The sequence below is a fragment of the Electrophorus electricus genome, chromosome 8, assembly GCF_041902795.1.
Source record: "Electrophorus electricus isolate QZ-2024a chromosome 8, ASM4190279v1, whole genome shotgun sequence".
Taxonomy (NCBI): domain Eukaryota; kingdom Metazoa; phylum Chordata; class Actinopteri; order Gymnotiformes; family Gymnotidae; genus Electrophorus; species Electrophorus electricus.
Window position 1 is genome coordinate 26,572,037 of NC_137504.1, and position 23,024 is coordinate 26,595,060.

Consider the following 23,024-nt stretch of genomic DNA (forward strand, 5'->3'; position numbering starts at 1 on the left):
TGATCTTTCCATTACAGCCAAGACAAGCTCTGTGCAGGACTGCCACGTAAAGTCATTTCCATGCATTAATGGCCTGGTGTTGCCAAGATGTTATTTGTCCATGGGAATTTTTACCGCTCCCCTAATCTCTCTGGTTGGCAGAGGCTTGCCTACAAAATGTCCACAGAACCCATTTGCATCTTATAATGGTCACATTTTGCATAAATTTTTGGACTCTAAAAGCAGCAACTAGATTTTTTTTCCCCACCTGTATGTATTATTAAAAATTTTTGAAGATGCAGATGAGGTCTTGGAAGAGCCAGTCAGAGGAAGCCATGTGGCCATACAGTCAGACTGGATCTGTGTTACCTTTAAAACTTAATCAACTTTCATGAAATGCTAGCTCCAGTAGGTCTCAGTGCTGGGTAGTGGTCCAAAACCAGTCATTTTGCATCTTACTGCAGCTCACATTGTCTGGTGAATGTTTCTGCTGTTCTTTCTGCAGCTCTACATGCCCAGTGTCATATCTGGTTCATCCAGTGGATAAATCTCCAAGATGACCATGTCACTGAATGGCCTGTATTTGTTTTGTGAATCTGTATTTCCCAGTCTCCTTTGTCATCATTGTTTAGTAAATGATTCTTTGTTGCTTAGCATGAAATTACTTGGGAGCTCATAATTACTGCTGGTGATCTGTTGTCATATCTGATTAGTGACTTGCCTGACACTGCTAAGATGTGCTCTCCAATGTAAGTTGGGGTGAACGTGAACTTTCCATTAATCAGGCACTGAATAAGCTCTGAAACTGGGCTCCTGCAAAGAGAATTTGTAAATCTAATCATTGACATTTGACAGGACACCAAAAGAAGGAAAATGAGCCCCCATCCCTTGCTGTGTCTTTTTTTTCTCTCTCTGGCTCTTTTCTGTCTGGCTCTCTTTTCTTCTGCCCTCTTTCTCTTCCTCTCTTCATCTCTGCCCATCTTTCAAACCTGAGGGAAACTGCACAGATCATCTATTTCCCTTTGTCCCGAGGATCAATAGCTAATTGAATGTTTCTCCGCTATTTTATGACCTCTAGTGTTTACGAGGTGAAAATTCGCCTCCTTCTACATATTTTGTAATGCTCGATTCATTCATTCAATTATTTTTAAGTGTAATGGCTGTGGTTATCGAATTTTATTGTCTCCTTGCGATTAGAAACACAAAAAGTAAGACCTATAAATAAAGTATATTTGTGTCATTTTCTTTTTAAAGATATAATACATGCTTATTGTTAGATGACACTGCCTTTTTCAATACAGTGGTGGTGTGAGATTTGCATATTACAATCCCAGAATGTAAACTAATTATTAACTGCATTCCCAGTTAAAATATAGGATACATATGAGAATATGTATGTTTTAGGAAAAAAATGAGAGACAAAATAGTGCTTCCTTATATTCTATGTTACTTTATTTAACAATAAAGCAATTTAATACCAGCAATCCAATATACGTCTCATACTCATGAATCTCATGCTGCCTGTTCCCACCATCTCCCTGAAGTTCCTGTACTCTCCAGGCTGGAAGTACCACATCCTGCCCTTGTAGTGGGGCATTTCATACAGGAGCCAGTGGCCGTCTAGCACATGGCAGGACATGAAGCCGCTGGACCAGTGGTAGCGTTCTGTGACGGAGTCGCAGTCGTCCATGATCTCCATCATCTGGCCCATGAAGTTCTCCCTCCCGTAGATCCTCGTTCTGTAGGGTCCTCTGTGCTGTTGGGGGAAAAAGAGGGAAAAATGTTGAGTCTGTGTAGATATAGGAAATGGCTATGTGTTGGAGATCTGGTAAACATACCATTGGGATCAAGCGGCAGGACTTGACCCACTCACTCATCCCCCACATGCTCATGTAGTCGGCGTACTCGCCCCTCCTGACAAAGTACTGGTTACCCATGAAGTTGGGGCGGTCGTAGACCATCCAGCAGCCGCTCTCCACCCTGCAGGAGTGGCAGCGGGCCAGGAAGGGAGCCATGTCGCTACAGTCACTGGTCCACTCATAGGAGTGGCCCTTGAAGTTCCTGTCCTCGAAGAAGATTATCTAGAACAACCAAGAAGAGATAAATGCATGCTCTAGTCTAATGGGAACATTGGAAACTCTAGATACAGAATTCAGAACATAAATGGCTTCTTTTGCCTGGTATGTTACACACTGAATGTTCTCTTTTTAAATATATTGCTTTTCAATGTATTTTAACTAAACACAAAGAATGAACAAAAACCATCAATGAGATAAAACTAAGACTGAAGTAGTAGAGTAATTAACCACAGCCACAGTGGATTAGCTGTGGATGTGGGTAATAATTTTATGCTGCTTGTATATATAGAATTTGATATTTGATACATTTCACATATGGTTCTCACCTTGCCCATAGTTGTCACGGGTATTTTCGGTTCGTTGGAGCTGTTTCCAAACTGTGACTGATGCAGACTGTCCCGTTTAACCCTGGTATTTATACCTGACCAAACCCAAATGATTCAACACCTCCCATTGTACAAAAGCCCTGAGCAAGCAACATAGCACACAAGCCCACCATTGACCTCGTCTGCTTTCATTACAGTTCCATGTGATTAAGTTCCCGCAGTGCTTAAAATGGATATCACAGGCAGAACAATAGATCTGCACCTTTTCTGTGTGCGTTGTGGATTTGTTTGCCCTTTATGTCTTAAATGTGACCACTGTTCTGTACTTTTTGTTATGTTTGCAAAAAACATTCAACTGTACTCCACAAAGGTGGCTTTTATTTTGTTTTTGTCTTTCAGTCAGGATTAGTGGAGGATTTAGCAGAGGTGTAGGTGTAGAAAAATATATAACTACCCCTGTTCTATTATCATGGCACTATCTGTTTCTTTTTTTAAACGTAACCATACTGTATGCACTTAACATGCTCTCAGAGGGGACCCACAGGCACTTCACAGGCAGCGTCTGTGAGTAATCGTCTTTCTGGAGAAAAATAAATGTTTTGGATTGCTATTTTTTATGAGAGCTGTAATTCAGGCAGCTGTTAACTTTCGAATTGATTTTCATTTCCCTCCGACTGGTGGGTCAGACTTGGACATACTCTCAGCTTGTCTTGATGGCTGAGATATCTTATTTTTTCATTAAATCTGCTTTATGAATCTGTCCGTCTGTGGGCTGTCACTGGCTCGGGGCACGCTGTGTGGAAGTGTGCACGTGCCTGGAGAATGCACAGCGATCATTTAACATCTCAGAGAGCAGAATGGCCTATATAATTTTCTGCAAACATTTGTTAAATGTTCCCTTTTTAAATATATTGCTTTTTGATGTATTTTAACTAAATACTATAGTCCATGTGTCAAAGTTTTACTCAACTAGCAGTGACAGAGACAGGCTCAGAGGATCATTCTCTACTGTGTAATTCTAAGGGGTTCAACGAAAAGTCCCATTTGTTTTCATTAAAAAAATGAAGAATATTCATACAGAAAAAACCCATTAAAATTTTCACTGAATAAGTGTTTACCCCCATTGCTGTGAAAACACTTAAATTAGATCTGGTACAACCATTAGTCTTCAGAAGTCACGGAATTTTTTGAGTCCACCTGTGAGCAATTAAAGTTTCAGTAAGAAAATTATTGTTTATTACACTTATTGTCAAAGATAGACCGTATGTATTTGGTACTTCTAGGCATCAGCAGTGATCCCTGTATTTCTACAGTATTCTAGATCATTGGTATCTGAACTCTACTGCACTGGCTAGGATGTATTCTATGAGTAAATGACAAAGCACTTTTGTAAGTCGCTCTGGATAAGAGTGTCTGCTAAATAACGTAAATGTAAATGTAAAAATTCAATTTAAAAGCACATACAGACAAAGGAGCTATCGAAGCATGTCTGGGACAAAATTATAGAAATGTACTGATCAGAGTGTAGTTATAAAAATCACAATATTTTGTCATTCCATGGAGCACCATTCCTTTATAAAGAAATGGAAAGAATATGGCACAACTACAGCTCTAGACACAGCCATCCAAAAAGGTCATTAAAGGGCAATAATCAGAGAAGCAACCGAGAAGCTGCAGGGTACTCTGACGGACCTGGAGAGGGCCGCAGCTGAGAAAAGCTTTGCACAGGACAATTATTGGGTTTTATGGAAGAGTGGCAAGAAGAAAGCCTTCACTGAAAGAAAGCCATCATTTGGAGTTAACTAGAAGGCATGTTGGAGACACTGCAAACTTCTGGAACAGAGTACTCTTGTCTGGTGAGACCGAAATTGGACTTTTTGGCCTTGTGAGCTATATATGGCACTAACCAAACACTGCTCACCTCCCGCCCCAAGTGAAACATTGTCATGTGGGAATGTTTTTTGTGCAGGGACTAGAAAACCGCAGTTGATGAATGGATGGAGTTGATGGATGGATGGATGGAGCCAAATACAGGGCAATCCTTAAAGAAACCCTGTTCATTCAGCAAGAAATTAGGATAGAGGTTCACCTTCCAACAAGACTATGACCCTAAGCATACTGCCAAAGGTTACACAGAAGTGGTTCAAAAGCAAGAACTCAAAGTCAAAGCCCAGACCTCGATCTGATTGAGAGGCTGTGAAAATATGAAAAATGCTCTTCATCAATAGTCTCCAACTAATCTGAGAAAGCTCAAGCAATTTTGCCAGTAAGAATGGGGAAAATGTCAGGATGCAGACATGCAACGCTGATTGAAACATACCCTAAAAGACTCGCAGCTGTAATTCCTGCAAAAATGTGGTGCAGCCAAGTATTGATCATGGGGATTGAACACTTATGCAATGAATAGATGTCTGATTTATGTTTTAATTAACCTTTGTCGCAATGAAAAGAATATCACATTCAAAACAACCTAGTTAAATTAAATTATATTTCATGCTGTGATAAATAATGTGAATTTTCAGTGTGACTGAATGCTTATGTGAGCCATTGGAACATGTGTGCTGGAGGGAGGAGTGGAGGTCCTCTAGGATTCAAATGCATTGATGGCGGTTTGTCAGCATCTTGTGTGTGAGTAATGGTTCAAGCCCATTGTCCTGCACGTACAGCTGGCTGGCTGATGGGAGCAGGAGTCCCTGACTGATCGCGCCTCCCTGCAGGGTATGCTGGGGAGGTCACTGCTCCTTTCCTGGTGACTGTGCTCCTCTTCTGGGTGAAATTCGCTCTCTGTGTCACCCTGTCGTCCTTCTGCCTTACTTTCAACACTTCATCTCCTTAAATCTGTCAGGGAGAGAGCATCTGCCTCTCACTGTTCAATCTAATTCCTAAGATGCTAAACACTGCATCTCTCTCTCTCTCTTCTCCTGTTCATATGGTCTACCTTTCTACCATATGCTGCATGTTATTACCCGCTCCCTTTTTCCCCCTGCTGTTTCACAATAGGAGTTGGAGGTGCTATAAAACACTGTCATGTGAGAAAACAACTCCCCCCTGCTTCCTGCTCGTAGAAATCCAGGCTTATCATTGGCCCAATCAGCGATAAAATGCTTTCTTATAAAATATTTTTTTCTACTACTGCTTTTCTCCTCATCAAATTGTCCAGCAGTTATGGTGGCAGGGAAAGCATCCCAGGCAGCGGGGAGAGGACCGGGGTCAGGAAAGGGCATTTATTGAGGACCTTTGCTAGCTCCATTGTGGCCTCTTTAGTATGGCCATAGATCATTTGACTTACACGCTCCTGTCCTTTTAAGGGGAGAGGAAGTCGTGAGGGCGCTTGTTCTGTTTCCACGGAGACCAAAAGGAAGTAATTAATGGTGCAAATAGCTGCTTGTAGAGGGAGAATGGCTCAGTCTTTGGAAATCATCTGGAGACTTTAGGATTATTGATTTAGATTGAGACTAGATAATCACTCCTGCAGGCAGAAATTATTTGTATGACTTAAGGCACAAGGTCTGGAGAAACAGATTACTTTAACGTATTCCTATTTGGATGACTTTTATAAAATCACTTCCCCAGTCTAGATATTCAAACTGTTTTTTTTTTTTGTTTGTTTGTTTTATATTTTTTGATTGTATCGATTGCTCGGGAAAACCCAGCCTTACAGGTGTGATTCATGATTCATGGATAATTTCCAAACTGTCTAACAGGTTGATGTATGGCCGTGTTTGCAAAATGTGCTTTCCAGTATCAACAGATCTGCAGTGACAAATGACAATAATGACTTGTTGTACCGCGTTTTACATTCCTCATTAATCTTTTTGTAATGCACTTCCCTAAACGTCTTTAAAGGAGTCGTCTGTCATTCCGTAGAGCTGTGCTCCAAACTGGACGGGACAAGCTATGGATTTTGTTCAGTCCCTTTAGGAAAAGCTTAATTTTGCTGCAGTCCACACAGACGCATTCAAATGAAACCTTTTTTGGTTCATTAACCTTCTATAAACAGCTATTCACATTTATGTCACATTCACAACATATCAGCAATTCACATTCTAGGTTTTTGAATGTGAATTGCTGATGTATATGAGTGTGACGGAAACTAAATGGTGCTGATGGACTGAAACATTGAGGTCAACGTGAATTTCACATATTGACCTCGAAAGGTTCAATATGTAGAACTTAATCATAAACCAGCTAGTTTGAGCTTTGAATCAGTATTGTCTCTGTATTCACCTCCTGTATCTAAGACTTTATGGCAGGTCTTTCTAAACATGTATTTGCAAATGATATGACTCATCCAAACTGAGCTTCCCATGTCTGGTAGCAAGCTACCACCACTCATGGTACTCCAGAATAGGCCACAACAGATTAACATTAAACCTAAAGTCTAAAAATAAGCAAAAAGAGCATGATTAATTTTGAAGTGACACCTCAGTGTCTGGCCTTAAGTTCTGGGTCGAGGTAGCTCCTTTCGGTTGTGTGACAAGTGATAGATCAGAACTGTAAACAGGGGAACCACACAAGGTGCCCTTGTTAGCTGCAATTCTCCAGAATTTTCCAGAGGTTTCTGTAACGAGCCCCTAACCTATGGCTCTGATTGGGTCCGCACTTGGACGAGCCGTGCTTTTTTAAACGGGAGGAGTGGCAGGTTATACTCGGGGTGACAGCGGCTGAGTTAATGTGCTCTGCAGGGGTGATGGGAATCCAAGCTGCCATCTCAGAATGAACAAAAACCATCAGGAGCCTCATTACATTTAATTAACCTATCTGTGAAAATGACTGTCCTTAATTAAACTCCTCGCTGCAAGTGAGAGCTTGAGGAATAACAAGGCCTTGTGTGACTTTCATTCTTTTGTGTGTGTGTGTGTGTGTGTGTGTGTGTGAACCCTTTTATATTGCCTCAAAATGTAGGCAAGAAGAAGCTTGACTGCAGTTCCTTAGGTTAATTAGGCAACATCTTTGTAATGTATTGGCATTAGTCATCACCCATGCTCAACACAGCACAAAATTTTAATCTTGCAAATTTATATCTATTTATTATTTATATAATCTTATAATGTATTATGGGCTTTCAAATCCTTACACAAACTTTCTGCATCTATAAAAATAAATGAAAAAACAACAAATCATCAAAGCTGTTGGACAGACCAGATCCTTCCACTTGAAATTAAATGTGTCAACGGCCTCCCATATCAGACAATTACTCCAAGCTCAAAAGTAATCGTCAGAAGATAGTGTACATTTTGCTCTTCACTCTGAAAGCGCCTCTGTCACCTTAATGAGAGGCAGGCCCGCGTCAATCACAATTTATCCAGAATGCCTCACAGTGGCTCGGATCATTCAGTCTTTAATGGGCTCTCTTTCCAAGCGATGCTCTAACCCCAGAACAGCGGTGCAGAAAGGTGGTTACAAACGCCCAGCTCTCTGGAACGGTGAGAAAGGAGAGCACCTATTGATTGATCTCTCTTAATTAATGACTTAGAAATGGAGCCAGGACCAGCTAGGAGAACAGCACGGGCCGGGACCAGTTGGCATAGTGATTGATTCAGGTTTCGTTCTGCAGGACACGGCTCAAAGAAACATGCCTGCCCCTGCCCTTCCCCGCAGCCAGATACAACTGCAGCGCATATGATTTCACAATCGGTTACACCCAGTAATATTCTAATCATCACTAGCTGGACTGTTTTCCAGTGTCTTGGTTTTCTGAAAGACCTTTAGTTTATTGGTTTTATGGTGAAGTGCGGAGAAGCGGGTTTAATTTAGACCAGAAACATTAATCAAGAGATAACCCAATAGCCCGGCGACAACGGGAAATGAAACTATTAATGCTTTCCTGCTAGAGACAGACAGAATGGGGAAAAACAAAGGCAGGAAGAATGTACAGCTGGTCTCTGCTCCAGTTGATTATGGAGATGAAGAATGTCTTCATGGACTATATTGAACAGGGGTATTAATGCACTCGGAACGCGTTTCCAGATGAATTAAGTCGGTCAGAGGTAGTCAGTCGTGAACATCGCTTTACTGCCGCAGGGATGGAAACGGAAAAAGGCATATTCTCGCTTTGTGTTAAAACCCGCACAAACGTGTGTGTGCGTGTGTGCGTGTGTGAGAGAGAAAGGGAGAGAGAGAGGGAGAACTATAGAAAGAAATAAAGAATAGATGCTTTGCTATGATGCAGTGAAGACCACCGAGGTCCGCGTGTGCCAGTATACAGGCGCTCCTCTCAGGTCTGGCCCGCGTCGGGTTGAACAGACACGGCGCTGCCTCATCATGCACCTTCAGGAAATTCTGTAACCGATATTACATAATTAACACACCCTGGGCCCTGCCTGACACTACATATTCTCTTATTCCCATGGCTAAGACTAAGTGTTTGTTTCTCTTTTTCTTCCCACTGCAGCTTTCCCGATGGGCGACGGTAGCAGCTGTGAGCAGGAGACCCGGCGAGGTGTTCTCACGGCTGAAGCGCTGGTGCGGTGATACGCTAGTCAGAGAACGTCGGGCGTTCCTGCCATGTGACCACACAGGCGCCCGATTGGCAGGCGTGTTGCCTAGCGATAGGCTCAGCTGTGCCTGTGCCCGGATTGGAGCACGTCAGCCACATGGGCTGCAAGTGTGGACCCCCATCAAGGACATCCCCTCTGTAGAGCAGACAGAGCTTGTCCCATATAAGCCCATTAAGGGCCAGTGTTATTCATGTCTTCCCTCCATCGATGTGATCTGTAGTTTGTGCTGTGTATCGTGTGTGTGCTCACTGTGCGTGAGACAGCACTGGGAACTTGTTCAGTTTCCATGTCTCCGTTCACTAAAACGGACTGGAGCTGGTAGACCAGTTCAATCATAGCGGTTAGACTGAAAATGGTGTCCAATTAATTCCCTCTCCTCTCCTCTCCTCTCCTCTCCTCTGTCTTCTCCTCTCCTCTCCGCACCAGCTTGTTAGGCAGAGAAAACCCAGTCATGGGAGTGGAGGCCTGCGGGAATGCAGATCTTAATTACAGCCTGTGACTGTCTCTCAGGCCCTGCCCTGTGTGTGTGTGTGCGTGTGTGTGTTAAAATACTCAGTGTGCATGCAGCAGAAGCAGCTTGCGCCGCACTGCCTTTGATTCCCAATTAAGCCAGAAAAAACCTATTGGAACTACAGCTATGGAGTTGCAGGCCAAGACTCAAACACACGCATACACACACACACACGCACACACACACACACACGCACACACACACACACGCGCACACACACACACACACATATACCTACAGTACAAATAAATCACATTCTCCCTGGGCAAGCTTGAGGTTAGCTGGCAGTGTCAAATAAATGGTGGGTTAACATGACCAGGCACTTTGGCCTCTAAAATTCCACTCTGCCCTGAGGCGTTTGCACTGAGGACACCGTTCTGCACAATGATGGAGTACAGATGGAGGTAAGGAAGCAGCTTGTGTTTGGTGGCAGCACTTAGCTGAAATCAATCAGCCCCGCCTTGATATCGAGCACTTCCTTGCCGGGCTCCAGTCACGCTGGGGCTGGCTGGCCTGCGTCGCATATAAAACACAGAAGGCGAGAGAAACAACAAACATGCTCGGATTCCCCCAGTGCTGCTGAGAGGTGTGCCGTACTCCAGAGGGCTTGGGTGGTGCGCTGTTCTCCAGCCTCGGCACAGCCTCCGTCTCTCTTCAAGGTGAGTGCTCTTTAAAGCCAGGCCTTCATCTGGACCCAGAGAATGAGGAACTGGGAGACGGAGGCCGCTGCACTTTGCAGAAAAGAAGTTTCACGCATGCATCTCTCCCTCCACTTTGTCTGAGACTTCAAAGAACTGAAGTTGAAGGCCATTTTTTAAGAGTGAAATTACAGTTCAGTGATAAATCTATTCCAAATCTGTCACTCCAGAGATCCACAGATACCCACAAGCACTCATGGCACAGTATGTTAATTTAATAGACTTCAGCCAGGTAAATAGGGATCTGGAAAGTATAATAGAATTTGAATAGAAGAGACACTGGTGTGTTCAGTTGCAATTGGAACCTGACTTGGTGATGTCAGAGCTCTAAGTACCCCTCCCACTTCCACTTTGCTGTTGACCTCACTGACCTCCCCATTCAGAACATAGGTAAGCTTAAAAAGGTATCAAAAATCAGCTCTATTCCTTTTGTATTCCTTTTTTTTTGTATCAATCTTCTGAATCTATTCCTATGAATAACTGGAATTCTTAAGTTGGGGATATGGGCAAAGTCACCAATCAGATCACTTTTATGTATTTGAACGTTCTTTGAGCAATTATGTATTTCTTCTCTAATTTATATACAGGCATTTACATGTTTGTATATTCCTGTTTTTAAAATGTTTACTTTGTTAGTCAGGAACAATGCCTGCATATCAACAGTATGCATAGAATGAGTCAGAGTTAGCCCAAGAGGGTCAGTTTAATCTGTTATCCCTTGCCAGGTTTTAAAAGGTATCAAAATAGCATTCAGCAAAAAAAAAAAAATACATATGAGCATTGTTATAAAACAGCACCAGTAATAACCCCATGTACAGCTAGCAGAGTACACCGGTAAAACAAGTAAGGTGAATTGTTGTATGTTATGTTATGTTAAAAGGTACACCTGGCAGACTAAGCAAGCAGAATATAAGACTCATCATTCAGCCATAAGACTTCATTAGAAAGGATCAATATTAATATTAATAACACGTTCAGTGGTTGGTGTATGAACATGCCAGGAAAATTGTCAAAACTAAATATAATATGATAATCAAATCAAATTTGCAATATTATAGTATGAATTTATCATAGAAGAATACTTCAGTATAGCAGCTCACATTTGGTTAATTGCAGAACAGACAAAGATTAATATTTATGCACCTTTTGGTGAACCTGATAATAATTTTAGGTGTACCACACTGCTTAGTTCACTTTTAATTCACTGCCCACTTAAGCTCAGCTGCTGAAGGCCTGCTGTAGATCAGTTGTGCTAGATTAGTGTCGGGCCTAAACGCTGCAGGGCCATCGGCGTCCAGGGCTGTGGCCCATGTGCTGGGAAGGTGTGTAGGGGAGATGAAGTTCAGTGCGAGTGATTGATCACACGAATTGTTTGTCAGTGATGTCCACAGCTGAAATAAGGCTCACCTGCTCTCCTTCTCAATTCCTGCTTTTCTCAAGCAGGAGCTATCCGTGGTGCTGAAACAGGAGACGCGTGCGTTTTTACACCTTAAAAGAAAACCCTACTGATAATCTTTAGCTGAGAGATTCAGGCCATATTGCATGGACACTCAGCTCTCGATTCGCATTCAGGGTGTCAATAATCATATGATGCATGCTTATCTGCATGCGACGACGAGCAGGACGACACTGCGGAACATAAGGCGCACGTGAAGCGTAGGCCTTTTGACGAGAGCTACTATTTACTACTAAAAACCCAGCAGATTTTAGAATGACTAGGCTGTAACTGCACGACATGCATCAGGGCACCTCTAATAAACATCAAAAGCACATTTGGAATAATGTTCTGTGCAAAAAAAAAAAAAGAGGCTGTTAAAAAGCTAGCCAAGACTCCCTGGCACAAAGCAGCTTTATAGAGGAAATGACAACAGCAGTCTCCTCAAAAGCAATGTGACAGATTGCTCACACATCCTAGTCATTTATTCTGCCAGGGTGATGCCGGAGGAAGGTAGCTGTGTGTGAATTGAAAACACTTAATTTCAGAAGCTCAATGGATTTATTTTCAGGGCAAAGGGTGGTGGGGGGAATTAGGGTGGTAGTGGTGGTGGCAGTAGTGTCAGGGGGTTCAAATCAACTAGCCTCCGATTCTGTGCCTGGACTCACAGAAACGCGGGTGTAGGTTCGACTATCGTTCTTGAACAATGCCAGTCGGCCTTTTCAGCTGAAAGCACCACCTAGGGCATGAATGAAAAGTCTGTGTGACTCATCAGAGGGACGTGTTATTCTGTGTTTTTTTAGTATTATTCTGTGTCAGGAATGACATCTCTGCCTGTTGCTTCTGAATGGGACTAAATTAGTAATTAAGGGTCCAATCCCAGTGTCGTCTCTTGTTCCTGTGCTTTTTTAGCAAGTGATGCTCAGTTTAAGCATCTTGTCGACTGGTGGGAGACAGGATAAATAACTCACGGGCACAAATTATTTTCACAGGCACAAATTGTTTGTTGTGTGGCTTCTTTTGATTAGTAGAAGAGGTGACACCAGTTCTAGATGTGGCTTTAATGCTGTAAAGCTTTTTTGGCCATATAGGTTTGGTCTGGTTACTTACATTTGTAGATTTAATTCCTTTCACCTCAAAAGGAACAAGTGAAATGGCACCTGTTCAGAAATTTGGCCCTAGTGGATAGTCTAAAGATTGTACTTGGACCTTTGACATGTTGAACCTTGGAGCTCAAGGTTGTGGAAATACATTCACTGCTGGCTGCAGAGAAACTAATAACAGATGACAAAGGGAATTGCTCCCACCTCCTGATCCTTATAGCTCCATGTACAGGGCAGGATTATGTTTACATTTATATTTAGCCACCCAGAAAATGCATCCTTAGATAATACAAATAGGTTAGCGCTTAAAGATACTCTTGATCTCAGATGCAGCCAGGAACAAGAGTCAGTAATGGTACTCAGATCCTATGATACATACCCAGATCCACAATACATACCCAGATCCATGATACATGTCTAGATCCACAATACATACCCAGATCCATGATACATGTCTAGATCCACAATACATACCCAGATCCATGATATATACCCAGATCTACAATACATACCCAGATCCATGATACATACCCAGATCTACAATACATACCCAGGTCCATGATACATACCCAGATCCATGATACATGTCCAGATCCATGATACATACCGAGATCCATGATACATGTCTAGATCTACAATACATACACAGATCTACAATACATACCCAGATCCATGATACATACCCAGATCCATGATACACACCCAGATCTACAATACATACCCAGATCCATGATACATACTCAGATCCATGATACATGTCTAGATCTACAATACATACCCAGATCCATGATACATGTCTAGATCTACAATACATACCCAGATCTACAATACATACCCAGATCCATGATACATACCCAGATCCATGATACACACCCAGATCTACAATACATACCCAGGTCCATGATACATACCCAGATCCATGATACATACTCAGATCCATGATACACACCCAGATCCATGATACATACCCAGATCCATGATACATACTCAGATCCATGATACACACCCAGATCCATGATACATACTCAGATCCATGATACACACCCAGATCCATGATACATACCCAGATCCATGATACATACTCAGATCCATGATACATACTCAGATCCATGATACACACCCAGATCCATGATACATACTCAGATCCATGATACATACTCAGATCCATGATACACACCCAGGTTTTCCCTGCACATTCCATCTCCTCCTAGCCTGGACCTGCTGCTGCTGCTGAGTTTGTCCTTCAGGAAGCCCAGCAGAGGCTCCTATAACTAAAGAGCTGCTGATATGTTTGTTATTTATTCCAAATTAATTCCCCCTGTTTCTCCCATGTAGCTTTAACCCACAGAGAGCGATTCTGCCTCTGTCTCTCACCTTATTCTCTCTGATCGACTTTGCCATCCGGGCCTGCCATCCAGTGTTGCGTCAGCGCTGTCCAGGTGACGGGCCTTATTCTTATTCAGCTGGACTCTCTCAGCAGTGCTGCCAGTGTGCTTCTCACCTGCGTATGCATTCAGCGTCTGTAGCTAGCAGCCTGGATGATTGACCAGAGGGGAAAATTGTTCTTAGGCATAGAGGAGATTTGAGACTTTAATCAGTTTGTTTGGCATTTATATGAACAATACGAGCATGAGTTTATTAGTTAATGATATAATGGAGTTTTGTGTTTTGTTAAAGCGCACGCTTGCACACACGCACACACAGCTACACAAACAGATATGCACACACACACAGTCCTGAGCCTCTCTGTAATTTGAATAGCTTGACCTTTACTGTCATTACTGGAGCATATCAAGGAATTTGAGGCTTTACACCATCATGTCCCATGGCCCTCTGCACGCGTCTCTGTGCTGTTTGGCAGCTGTAACAGCGTAACAGGTAGAGTGTGCTGCTCATGAAGGCCCCTGTTTGTGAGCGATAGCATGGTTAGATCAAGTGTGAAATAACGTTTATTAGGGGCATTTATTTGCCCGTCACGGCTGCAAGTGAGCCCTGCAGCATGTGCTCTGCTGCTTAGCTGTTGTACAGAATTTATGTGAGCTTTATCAAATACCAAATGTTATTAAGCAAATAGCAGCATTTCATAATTTTCCAAAGCACACTATGCTTCCATGTGACTGTGTGTAACACTGTGATTTGATCAATTTAGACAACAGAACAAAATACTTTTGGATTTAGTAATAAAATGAATCAGGACCTTTTGATAGGCTTAGGACACATGCCTCAAAATCTTGAGTGTGCACTATAGACTAGGAATGCTGATCTCAGATAAGATATTTTATTCATATAATCATATTCATATGGAGATGAACCCTGATTCCAGGTCAGCATTCTTACACCAATATGTCTCATGACTGTGACAGTAGGATATTCTTCCATTATTTATGTGTAAACAAACTCTAAGATTACTTGTCTCTTATAACAAACTCTTTACAAACACCTAATCTGCATCTTAAATATTGTTAAAGCTCTTGCTATGATCCTGTATCTCCAACTCTGTATACCCTCTTTTTTCTTCACATCCTTGGGAGTTCTTCCTTGCCAATGTCACTTTTGGCTTGTTCCTAAGAAGTCTGTATCTAATTTTCTTGAAACCCTCTTTGTAACAAATTGTCTACTGCAAAATGCACAATAGGAATAAAATTGCCCCGGGGTAGTTATATTACTGGAAAGAGAATGAAGTTACGCTAGGCATAAAAAAGCCAAAATCAGAGCTTGGCTTAAGTATACTTTGGAGCTTAATTCCGGTGGTGTGTGTCTCTCCTGCATGGTCACGCTGCTGGGGTTTGTAAACGTCATTTTCAGGTTGAGAGCAGTGGGCTCCCCCACAGCATCCAGCAACAGTGATCCTATGTGTGGGGAAAAAAGCCTGGGAGGGGTGCTAGATGATGGCTAACAGACTGTGCAGAGCAACAGACGGGATTCTACAGCTATCTGTGCACCTACAAGGTACACCTTAAGTGTTGGTTGTTTCTAATAAAGTGGCTGGAGAATGTATAAAGAAAGGATTCACACTAAGTTGTGGTTGTTGCCATGTGAACGCATAATTTATTGTGTAATATTTACAGTACTACACATGGTTGAATATTATATATAATGTTAAATATGTTTCATATTATATATAATAGAATTGTGTGGCATAATCATGTAAACAGTTTTTATCTAAATACTTATGCCTAAACATTTTTTAATATATCTAAATTGATGATTGGTACCTATATATGAAATTATTTCCAAAACAAAAATTGAAAATAAATATATATTACTACATTTTTGAAATGCCTCCATGACAAGTAGTTTCCATTTAGCGCTGTAATCCCTCAGCTTGTCCGCTACCCCAGACTGTTGGAGAAGCATCCCAGATGGTTCCCTCATGAAGCTCACTGAGAGAATGCCAAGAGTGTGCAAAACCGTTGTCTCGACACAGGGTGACTACCTTGAAGAATACAAACAATGATTTTGATTTACACTTTCTTGTCACTGCACAATCCCAAATGTATCAGTTCAAGTATTGAAGTCTCAAGTACTGATTACCATTCTAACATGCAAGCTAAGGCTAAGCTTAAATCCTCCGTCCATTGCCAGTGTTGTATTAATGCGCTTATCATGGAAAAAATGGCAGTGCTTTTGAATGTCAGTCCCTCCTTCCAGGCTTTAACTGAGAGACATATATAGCTTAACATATAGCTCAACCTACAGTTCAGCATATCTGATGTATTTAGTGCACTTTCAATCTCATTTTGCCTCACGTATAAAACCACATATCCCTGTATGTGCAATTTCCACACATTTAAAATGTCACTACATTTTTTGTTACCTTACCTGTAATTTCCACTGCAGGAAATTACAGACAGGACTTTCACATTTTTTTTCACAGCCTACAATATGTTCTTCTAAAGATCCAGGTGTGTTCAGAATCACTGAATCACATGGAGTTTAGCTCCATGTACTGAACACCGCTGTTGTTGACATGGACGGGGAGCGGTTAGGCTCTTTGTCCTTCGTCTGTTCCATTGTTCAGCAAATGTGCGTCTTGGTGCTGGATGTGTGCGGTACATTGTGGCCCTGTGATGTTGCCAGAGAGACAACATGCAGATGAATGACAGCCATGTCAGGATCACTTGAAGCTTCTCCTGACTACACTATGTCAGTTGAAATCATCTTCCTCCCTTTCATTTGACACCCTCAGGCTTTCAGCTTTCAGCGTGCATTACTTCAATTCATGCTGCTTTTCCTCCATGTCTTTTTGACAGAAAAGTTGTGACTCACGCATTTTGGCCATTTTATATACCATTTACATTTATAGATGTCTAATATGTTTAAAAGTGTCTGTAATTTATGATTTGGGCAATTTACAGCCCTTATACAGGTGTTAAACAATTTCAGTGGAAAAACCCTGCCAAAGGAATGGGTTTCTCTGGAGAGCTCAGGTGCTTTCAGCAACGCAGAGTGTCTGCTCTCCAGTTTCTGTGCATTTATTTGACTTATCTCAAGTTTCTGTATGTCTATGGGTTTTCTCTCTAGTTTCCATGTGTAACCATATGCTCCCCTTCCCACTTATTACGTGGTATGGCCCGCCATGTGCAGTGGGAGCTACCTGTTGAATGTTATCTTTGTGACTGCCCCCTTGTTTGTTACCACGCCCCCTTGCAATCACACACCTGCACCTTGTTGTTCACATCATTATGTATGTATTTAAACCCCTGTGTGTGTAGTTATTTGTCGGTCATTGTTCATGTAGATTTTTGTGCTAGTGTTTATGTTCATGGTTGCCTGCGTAAGTTTCATGCTCTTGTTTACGTATCGTTTATGCCATGCTGCACTAGCTTGTTATGTGTGAGTGCCATTGTTGTTTACCGTTTGTGTCTCGTGCTAATAAACTGTCTGTCTGCGTCGAGAGACGTTTGCGCATCCTGCTCCTTGCCGTGCGGCACTCAGGCCGTCACACAGAATTTGCTCTCCAGTTTCTGTGTTCCTGCATCTGCCTCTGCCCACTGTAAGTGACGTCATTGTGGAATGAAAAATGCCCCAAAGTGGCAGGCTTCTCAAACCCATGGGACCACAGGATGTATAGTGAAGTGTATATTGTATAACATAAATATCATGTGACTTCAGCTGAAACAATTGTCTTAGTCGCATCCACCTTTGAGGGTGATATCAGCGGGGGAGACCCTACAAGGCCTACCATCACCATGTGCTGTGCCAAGCACTGGCTGAAGTGGCATGAGTCTCGTTTTCTACTGTGAAACTATACAAACACATTCTCTGGAGTGATGACTCACCACTGTCTGGTACTCCAGCAGATGAATATGGATGAGCTGTTCCCACAGAATGTTTCATGACTCAATGTAAATGTCAGTTGTTAAGTCTGGTGGATGAGCAACAATGGTTTGGGGATGATTTTCATGGTTTAGACTGGGACAGCTAGGTCCAGTGTTGTCAAATATTAACACTACAGGCTCCTGAGTGGCGCAACAGAAAAGCATTAGCCTCATCATCAAGAGTTAGGTGTTTTGAACCCTCAAGATGCCATCATTCAAGAGATCAAATTAGTCAGTTCAAGAGATCAAAATTGGTACTGCTCTCTGGCTGCATGGAATGGCATAAGTGTGTCTGCTGTCAGTCGCAGTGACACTAGCCAATCCATGGGCTTGCCCTTGTTTAGCAGGGGAGTTAGTGCTTTCCTCTGAGCAAGTTCAGCGGACCTAAGTTGCAGTGTGGAAAACATATGGTGCTCCCTCCAGGGTTGTGTCATACCGCCCGACCCCCTATCACACTACACTACCCAGCAGACTCGTCACCCGGCCAATGACTCAGCCAATCAGGGATGTTCAATCAGATCGTTGTCACCGGAATATTGAATTCACCTGTGTGTTCAGAGGATTTTGTATATAAGCCTGTCTCAAGCTCTCAGACATTGTGAAGTACTGCCTCTAGATTGTCTAAGAATACTGAATGTTATTTTTCTTTGATTATCTTCCTTTGTACCGTACCCTGATTTTGTATTTCTTGTTGCCGATTTTTGCATGCCCCTTTTTTGGAATTATTGCCTGGTTTTTGGATGGCTCTTCTGGTTTAGACATGGACTGTTCTAGCTCTATGATTTGGATTTCCCCCTTCTTTGCTCTTTTGGTTTTGACCCTGGTTTATTCTCCTACCACTGAGTCGAACGCTATATTTAAAACATTTTAAAAAGGTTTTTCTAATAACTAAGGAATCTATTAAACTAACCGGCCATGAAGTCGGATCCTTACATTTCCACCTTGCCTTTACTTTTACAAAGTAAAGGCAAGGTGGAAAACATCCTGGAACTGTACCTTAAGGAACAAGAATTGAGTATCTCTGGAGACTGTGTTTCCTACTTTATGGCAGTAGGAAAGGGACAACCCCTTTCCTGTTTCTTTGTGACATCACAAGGCCCTTACGGATATGATTTGCTGAGAGTGGAGTGAAAGGGGCTTGACTGGCCAGCTCAGAACCCTGACCTCAACCCCATCAAACTCCTTTGGGAGGAGCTGCAGCACTCATTGAGTCAGACCTAGCCAGCGAACATCAGTGCTCATCAGAACCACCGTATCTTCCTTGAAGCATTGATCCAACACATCAGCCCATGGAAAGGCCACCTAAAAGAGTACAGGCTGTTACTGCATAAAAGAGCTTCCTGTTAGTAGACATGATTTCAGAATAAATGGACAAGCATGTGGTGAACAAGCAGGCATATGGATACTGTTGGGCATGCTACATTATTGTTGACATGGTGTAACACATTTAATACATAATAAGAGGATAATAAAAGTCCTATTTTAAGTTTGCATACATAAAAACTCATTGTTGACTGGTGGCTGAGAGATCAATTTTGGGAAATGTAATTGGATTTGCTAGTGCTCCAAACTGTCGGTGGGACTAAATCTGATAGGGCATCAGCCCTTTTAATCCTTTAAAACCATAAAAGCTTTGGGCTTAAATGTCCTTGCCTGAAGACAATGGATATGTAACACTAAACCCTCAGTGTTATTGTTTCAATGATCCCTGCTGATTTAGCGCTTGTGTGTGTGTGAATAAGACCTCCCATATTTGTCACTGACGTGCTTTGCCTTCTGTGCTGCTAATATTTTTCTTACTGTTTGCCTGGGAACATTGTGCCCTGAGTGGCACTGTTGAGTAACAAGGTATGCACAGGGCCAGGCTTTGAGGTGCAGCCTGGTTAATGGAGTGTTGCTTCTACCATTAAATCTGACATTAGATGGAGTGAAGGAGAAGGGGGGATGTTTTACTGAATTCTCCCTACTTTACACGTAGTATATATAGTGACATGAAGGAGGAAGAATTGAGACATATAAGTGATTAATTCATTCTGGGTGATACTGCCATTTGGGGACATCTGGATGGTGTATGAATGTATCACAGTGGGTGTAAGAGGAGAAACTGAACATTAATTTTCATCGATTTATTTAGTCAGTAGATTTACATATTAGTCCATGTTGGGTAACTTGAGTGTCCCTGGACACATGACTAAATCTCACCACTGTGAACTGTAACGGATTTAACAAACAGTGGGGTTGCACACACCCTGCCAGACTGATAGGGTGAGACGTAATCCTGCACAAAAAGGGAAGTTTATTTTGATCTCAGGTATTGTGATCTGAAACCCTTAACCAGGGAATTAATTTCTTCTTACTACCATGGTCAGTGTTTACTTACTGTGGTTATCTGACAAAATGTCTGTAGCCATGATTTGTTTTGTTTATTTACTTTTTTTGCTTAAAAAGGCAGACATGCTGTTTTCCACGAATGCTAATTCTGAATCTTCTCAAGGATATGACAGAAAAGATGCTTTCTTGAAGGCAATCTTTAATTTGCTTAAGTCTAAAATTCACACTGTCATGTTTTTCCTCTTATTACACTACAAACAATTTCAAAACAGTTTGGAAGCCATTAGATGCAACAGCAAGATTGTCACAAAAACGATTCTTGCTCTTGGTGAGTTTGTAGGCAGTCAGGTGGATTAAACAGTTGGATTAATTTGTGACAAGCTGCACATTTAATTAGACATCACTAAAATTAAATTATTTTTTTAAGCATAATGTAGTTTGGTCTTTGAGTGAACCCTCTTGAATCTCACAATGCCTGAGATGTTCTAGTTTTATGTTGCATGTGTACTGTATTAGATCCTTTTAAAATACACTGTACACTTATTCCTTAGATTGAATATTCCTTTTTGTCACATCAGTGATACGCTTAGCTTTCCATTAGCACTGGAATAAGTAAATCAGCTGTCCTTGACCCACTGACATTGTGAGTGCCTAGTGAGAGTCATGATCAGATGTTCTAGCTGCAGACTACAGTGACCTGCCCTCATCCCTGAGTTTCTGACTTAGACCCTAATCCAAGTTCAGGTTTATCTTTAGCCTTTATTGGGCTTTAATGCAGGAAACTGATTGAAAATGTTTTTTAACTACTTGTATTCACCAGATAAAGCCCATCCTAATGAATATTTTAAACTGCTACATTAAGAGGCTGGATGGACACACACACACACACACACACACACACACACACACACACACACACACACACAGACAGCTTGGTCAGTTAATGCAGCTGACCATTCTGTTCACACACCATAGCAGCTGTATGGAGTGCTAAGTGGATAAGGCAGCAAATGACAATAATGGATGGAAAAAACTGGCCTAACGAACCAGGGACAGATGTCTCACACAGTGGGCAGTGCTGAAACCCATTGCACGCAGTCTATAATACTGCCACTGAAGCCCATTTGAACCTGCACATAGTGGCCACGGGCTGCTACTGATTATTTAGCTGCTGTGTCTGGTGGGATTATGAAAAATCCACCAGCATGTAAATATGCAATTTTCTTTTGTTTTTCAGTGGAGAAGACACTGAGGCAGACACAGCACAAAGTGGAGTTGAGATTGAAAGCTTTTCTTCTTCTTCTTCTTCTTCTTCTTCTTCTTCTTCTTTTTCTTCTTCTTCTTCTTCTTATTTATATATTTACTTATTTGTATTGTCTAGTCCTAATAGGTGCATCATGCTCTGCTGTGTTTTTGTGTATATTTCTTTAATGGCCTGCCTGGCAAGGAACTAATACAAAGTTGATGCACGTGCTTGGCCAAAGGTATTTGACATAAGGAATAAGATGGCTACAAAAGAAGAGACAAAGGAAACAACAAATGTAGCACAGCTCATCCCCTTCTTTTATAGCAGTCCATAACACAAGGAAATAGTCTCATATTGACTGGGGATAACCCCTAGCCAGAGGGATCTCTTCTCGAGTTTCCCTCAACCTAGTGGGTGCCAGACAGGATGGGTTAAATAGATAGTGTAGATGAGCCAGTAACAAGATACAAGTGTTAGTACTCAGGGGAGGTGGAGCACTGTGTATGGGTGACCCAAAAGCCTTCATCCTGGTGCCGCTCCAGCATTAGCAAGGTGGATGAATGGGGGCGGTCCCAGGGGTTTGGAGCCAGATGATCCGGGTGATGATAGAAGCATGGTGTCCTCAGCCAGCACCTCTTCTCCAGACCGCAACCCTCCCAGTCAATGAGGTACTGGAGCCAGCCTCTTCTTCTAGTGAAGTCCAGGATGGCCCTCACACCGTAGGCGGGAGTGCCATCTAACATGACAGCCAGAGTGGGAGTGTTCAGGGGCTGCAGGCGAGGAAGGTACCCAAGAAGGACAACAAGCTTTGGAGACTGCCAAGTCATGAACAGTTCTAGCTGCCCAGCTGAAGAGGTACACAAGACAAGTTCTCCCATGAGCCATGCAAAGTGTGCTCTCTGTGGCAGAGAGAGAACATGAGAACAGACCCATTTCCCGGAACAGGATCTAGTAACCATCATGCTAGTAGATGTCCAAGAGAGGGTCTCAAATGAAGAGCTGGACAGGTTCAGGCCCTGATGTCTGAAGAAGCTAACTGTACTCCAGGAGTGCATGAAAGCACAAATGAACCAGCTGCTAATGGATGGAACCACCCTGACTGGTTAACTGAACATGGCGGGGCCTAGACTGTAATATGAGACAGACCATCCTGTGCGCCACCTGGGTTGACTGAAAGAAAGCCTATGATTCAATGCCCACATGCACGTGGATCCTGGAATGCTTGAGGTTTTATAACATCAACAGGACTCTAAGAGCCTTCATCAACAACTCAATGGGGCTGTCAAAGCCAACTTCAGACCATGAGTCATCATCAAGTGCAGGATTTATAATGGAGATGCCCTGTCCCTGTTCTGCATAGGTTTCTTGTGTAGTAGCATTCCAACAGTCCTCTATTCTCCACTCTCATCCATTAGTGTGTTGTATTTGTTCCAGTAGCCCACTTTTCATCAGATTTCCCCAGTCCTCCAACATTTGACATGGACCTCGTTGACCTG

At 42.3% G+C, this 23,024-nt stretch overlaps 1 protein-coding gene across 1 annotated transcript; it reads right to left on the bottom strand.

Annotated features, from left to right (window-relative positions):
- Positions 1 to 1,409: 1,409 nt before the first annotated feature.
- On the bottom strand, positions 1,410 to 2,533 carry LOC113590534 (gamma-crystallin M2-like). The gene is made up of 3 exons (XM_035527313.2): positions 2,384 to 2,533; positions 1,818 to 2,060; positions 1,410 to 1,735 (listed from the first exon to the last, which is right to left on the bottom strand). Exons 1-3 carry the CDS (start codon positions 2,390 to 2,392, stop codon positions 1,451 to 1,453), a joined length of 537 nt encoding a protein of 178 aa, XP_035383206.1. The 5' UTR covers positions 2,393 to 2,533; the 3' UTR covers positions 1,410 to 1,450.
- Positions 2,534 to 23,024: the final 20,491 nt, after the last annotated feature.

Coding starts and splice junctions, on each gene's coding strand:
- LOC113590534 (XM_035527313.2), bottom strand. Junction 1,736..1,817: donor CCTGCCGCTTGATCCCAATG/GTATGTTTACCA, acceptor TTCCCCCAACAG/CACAGAGGACCCTACAGAAC.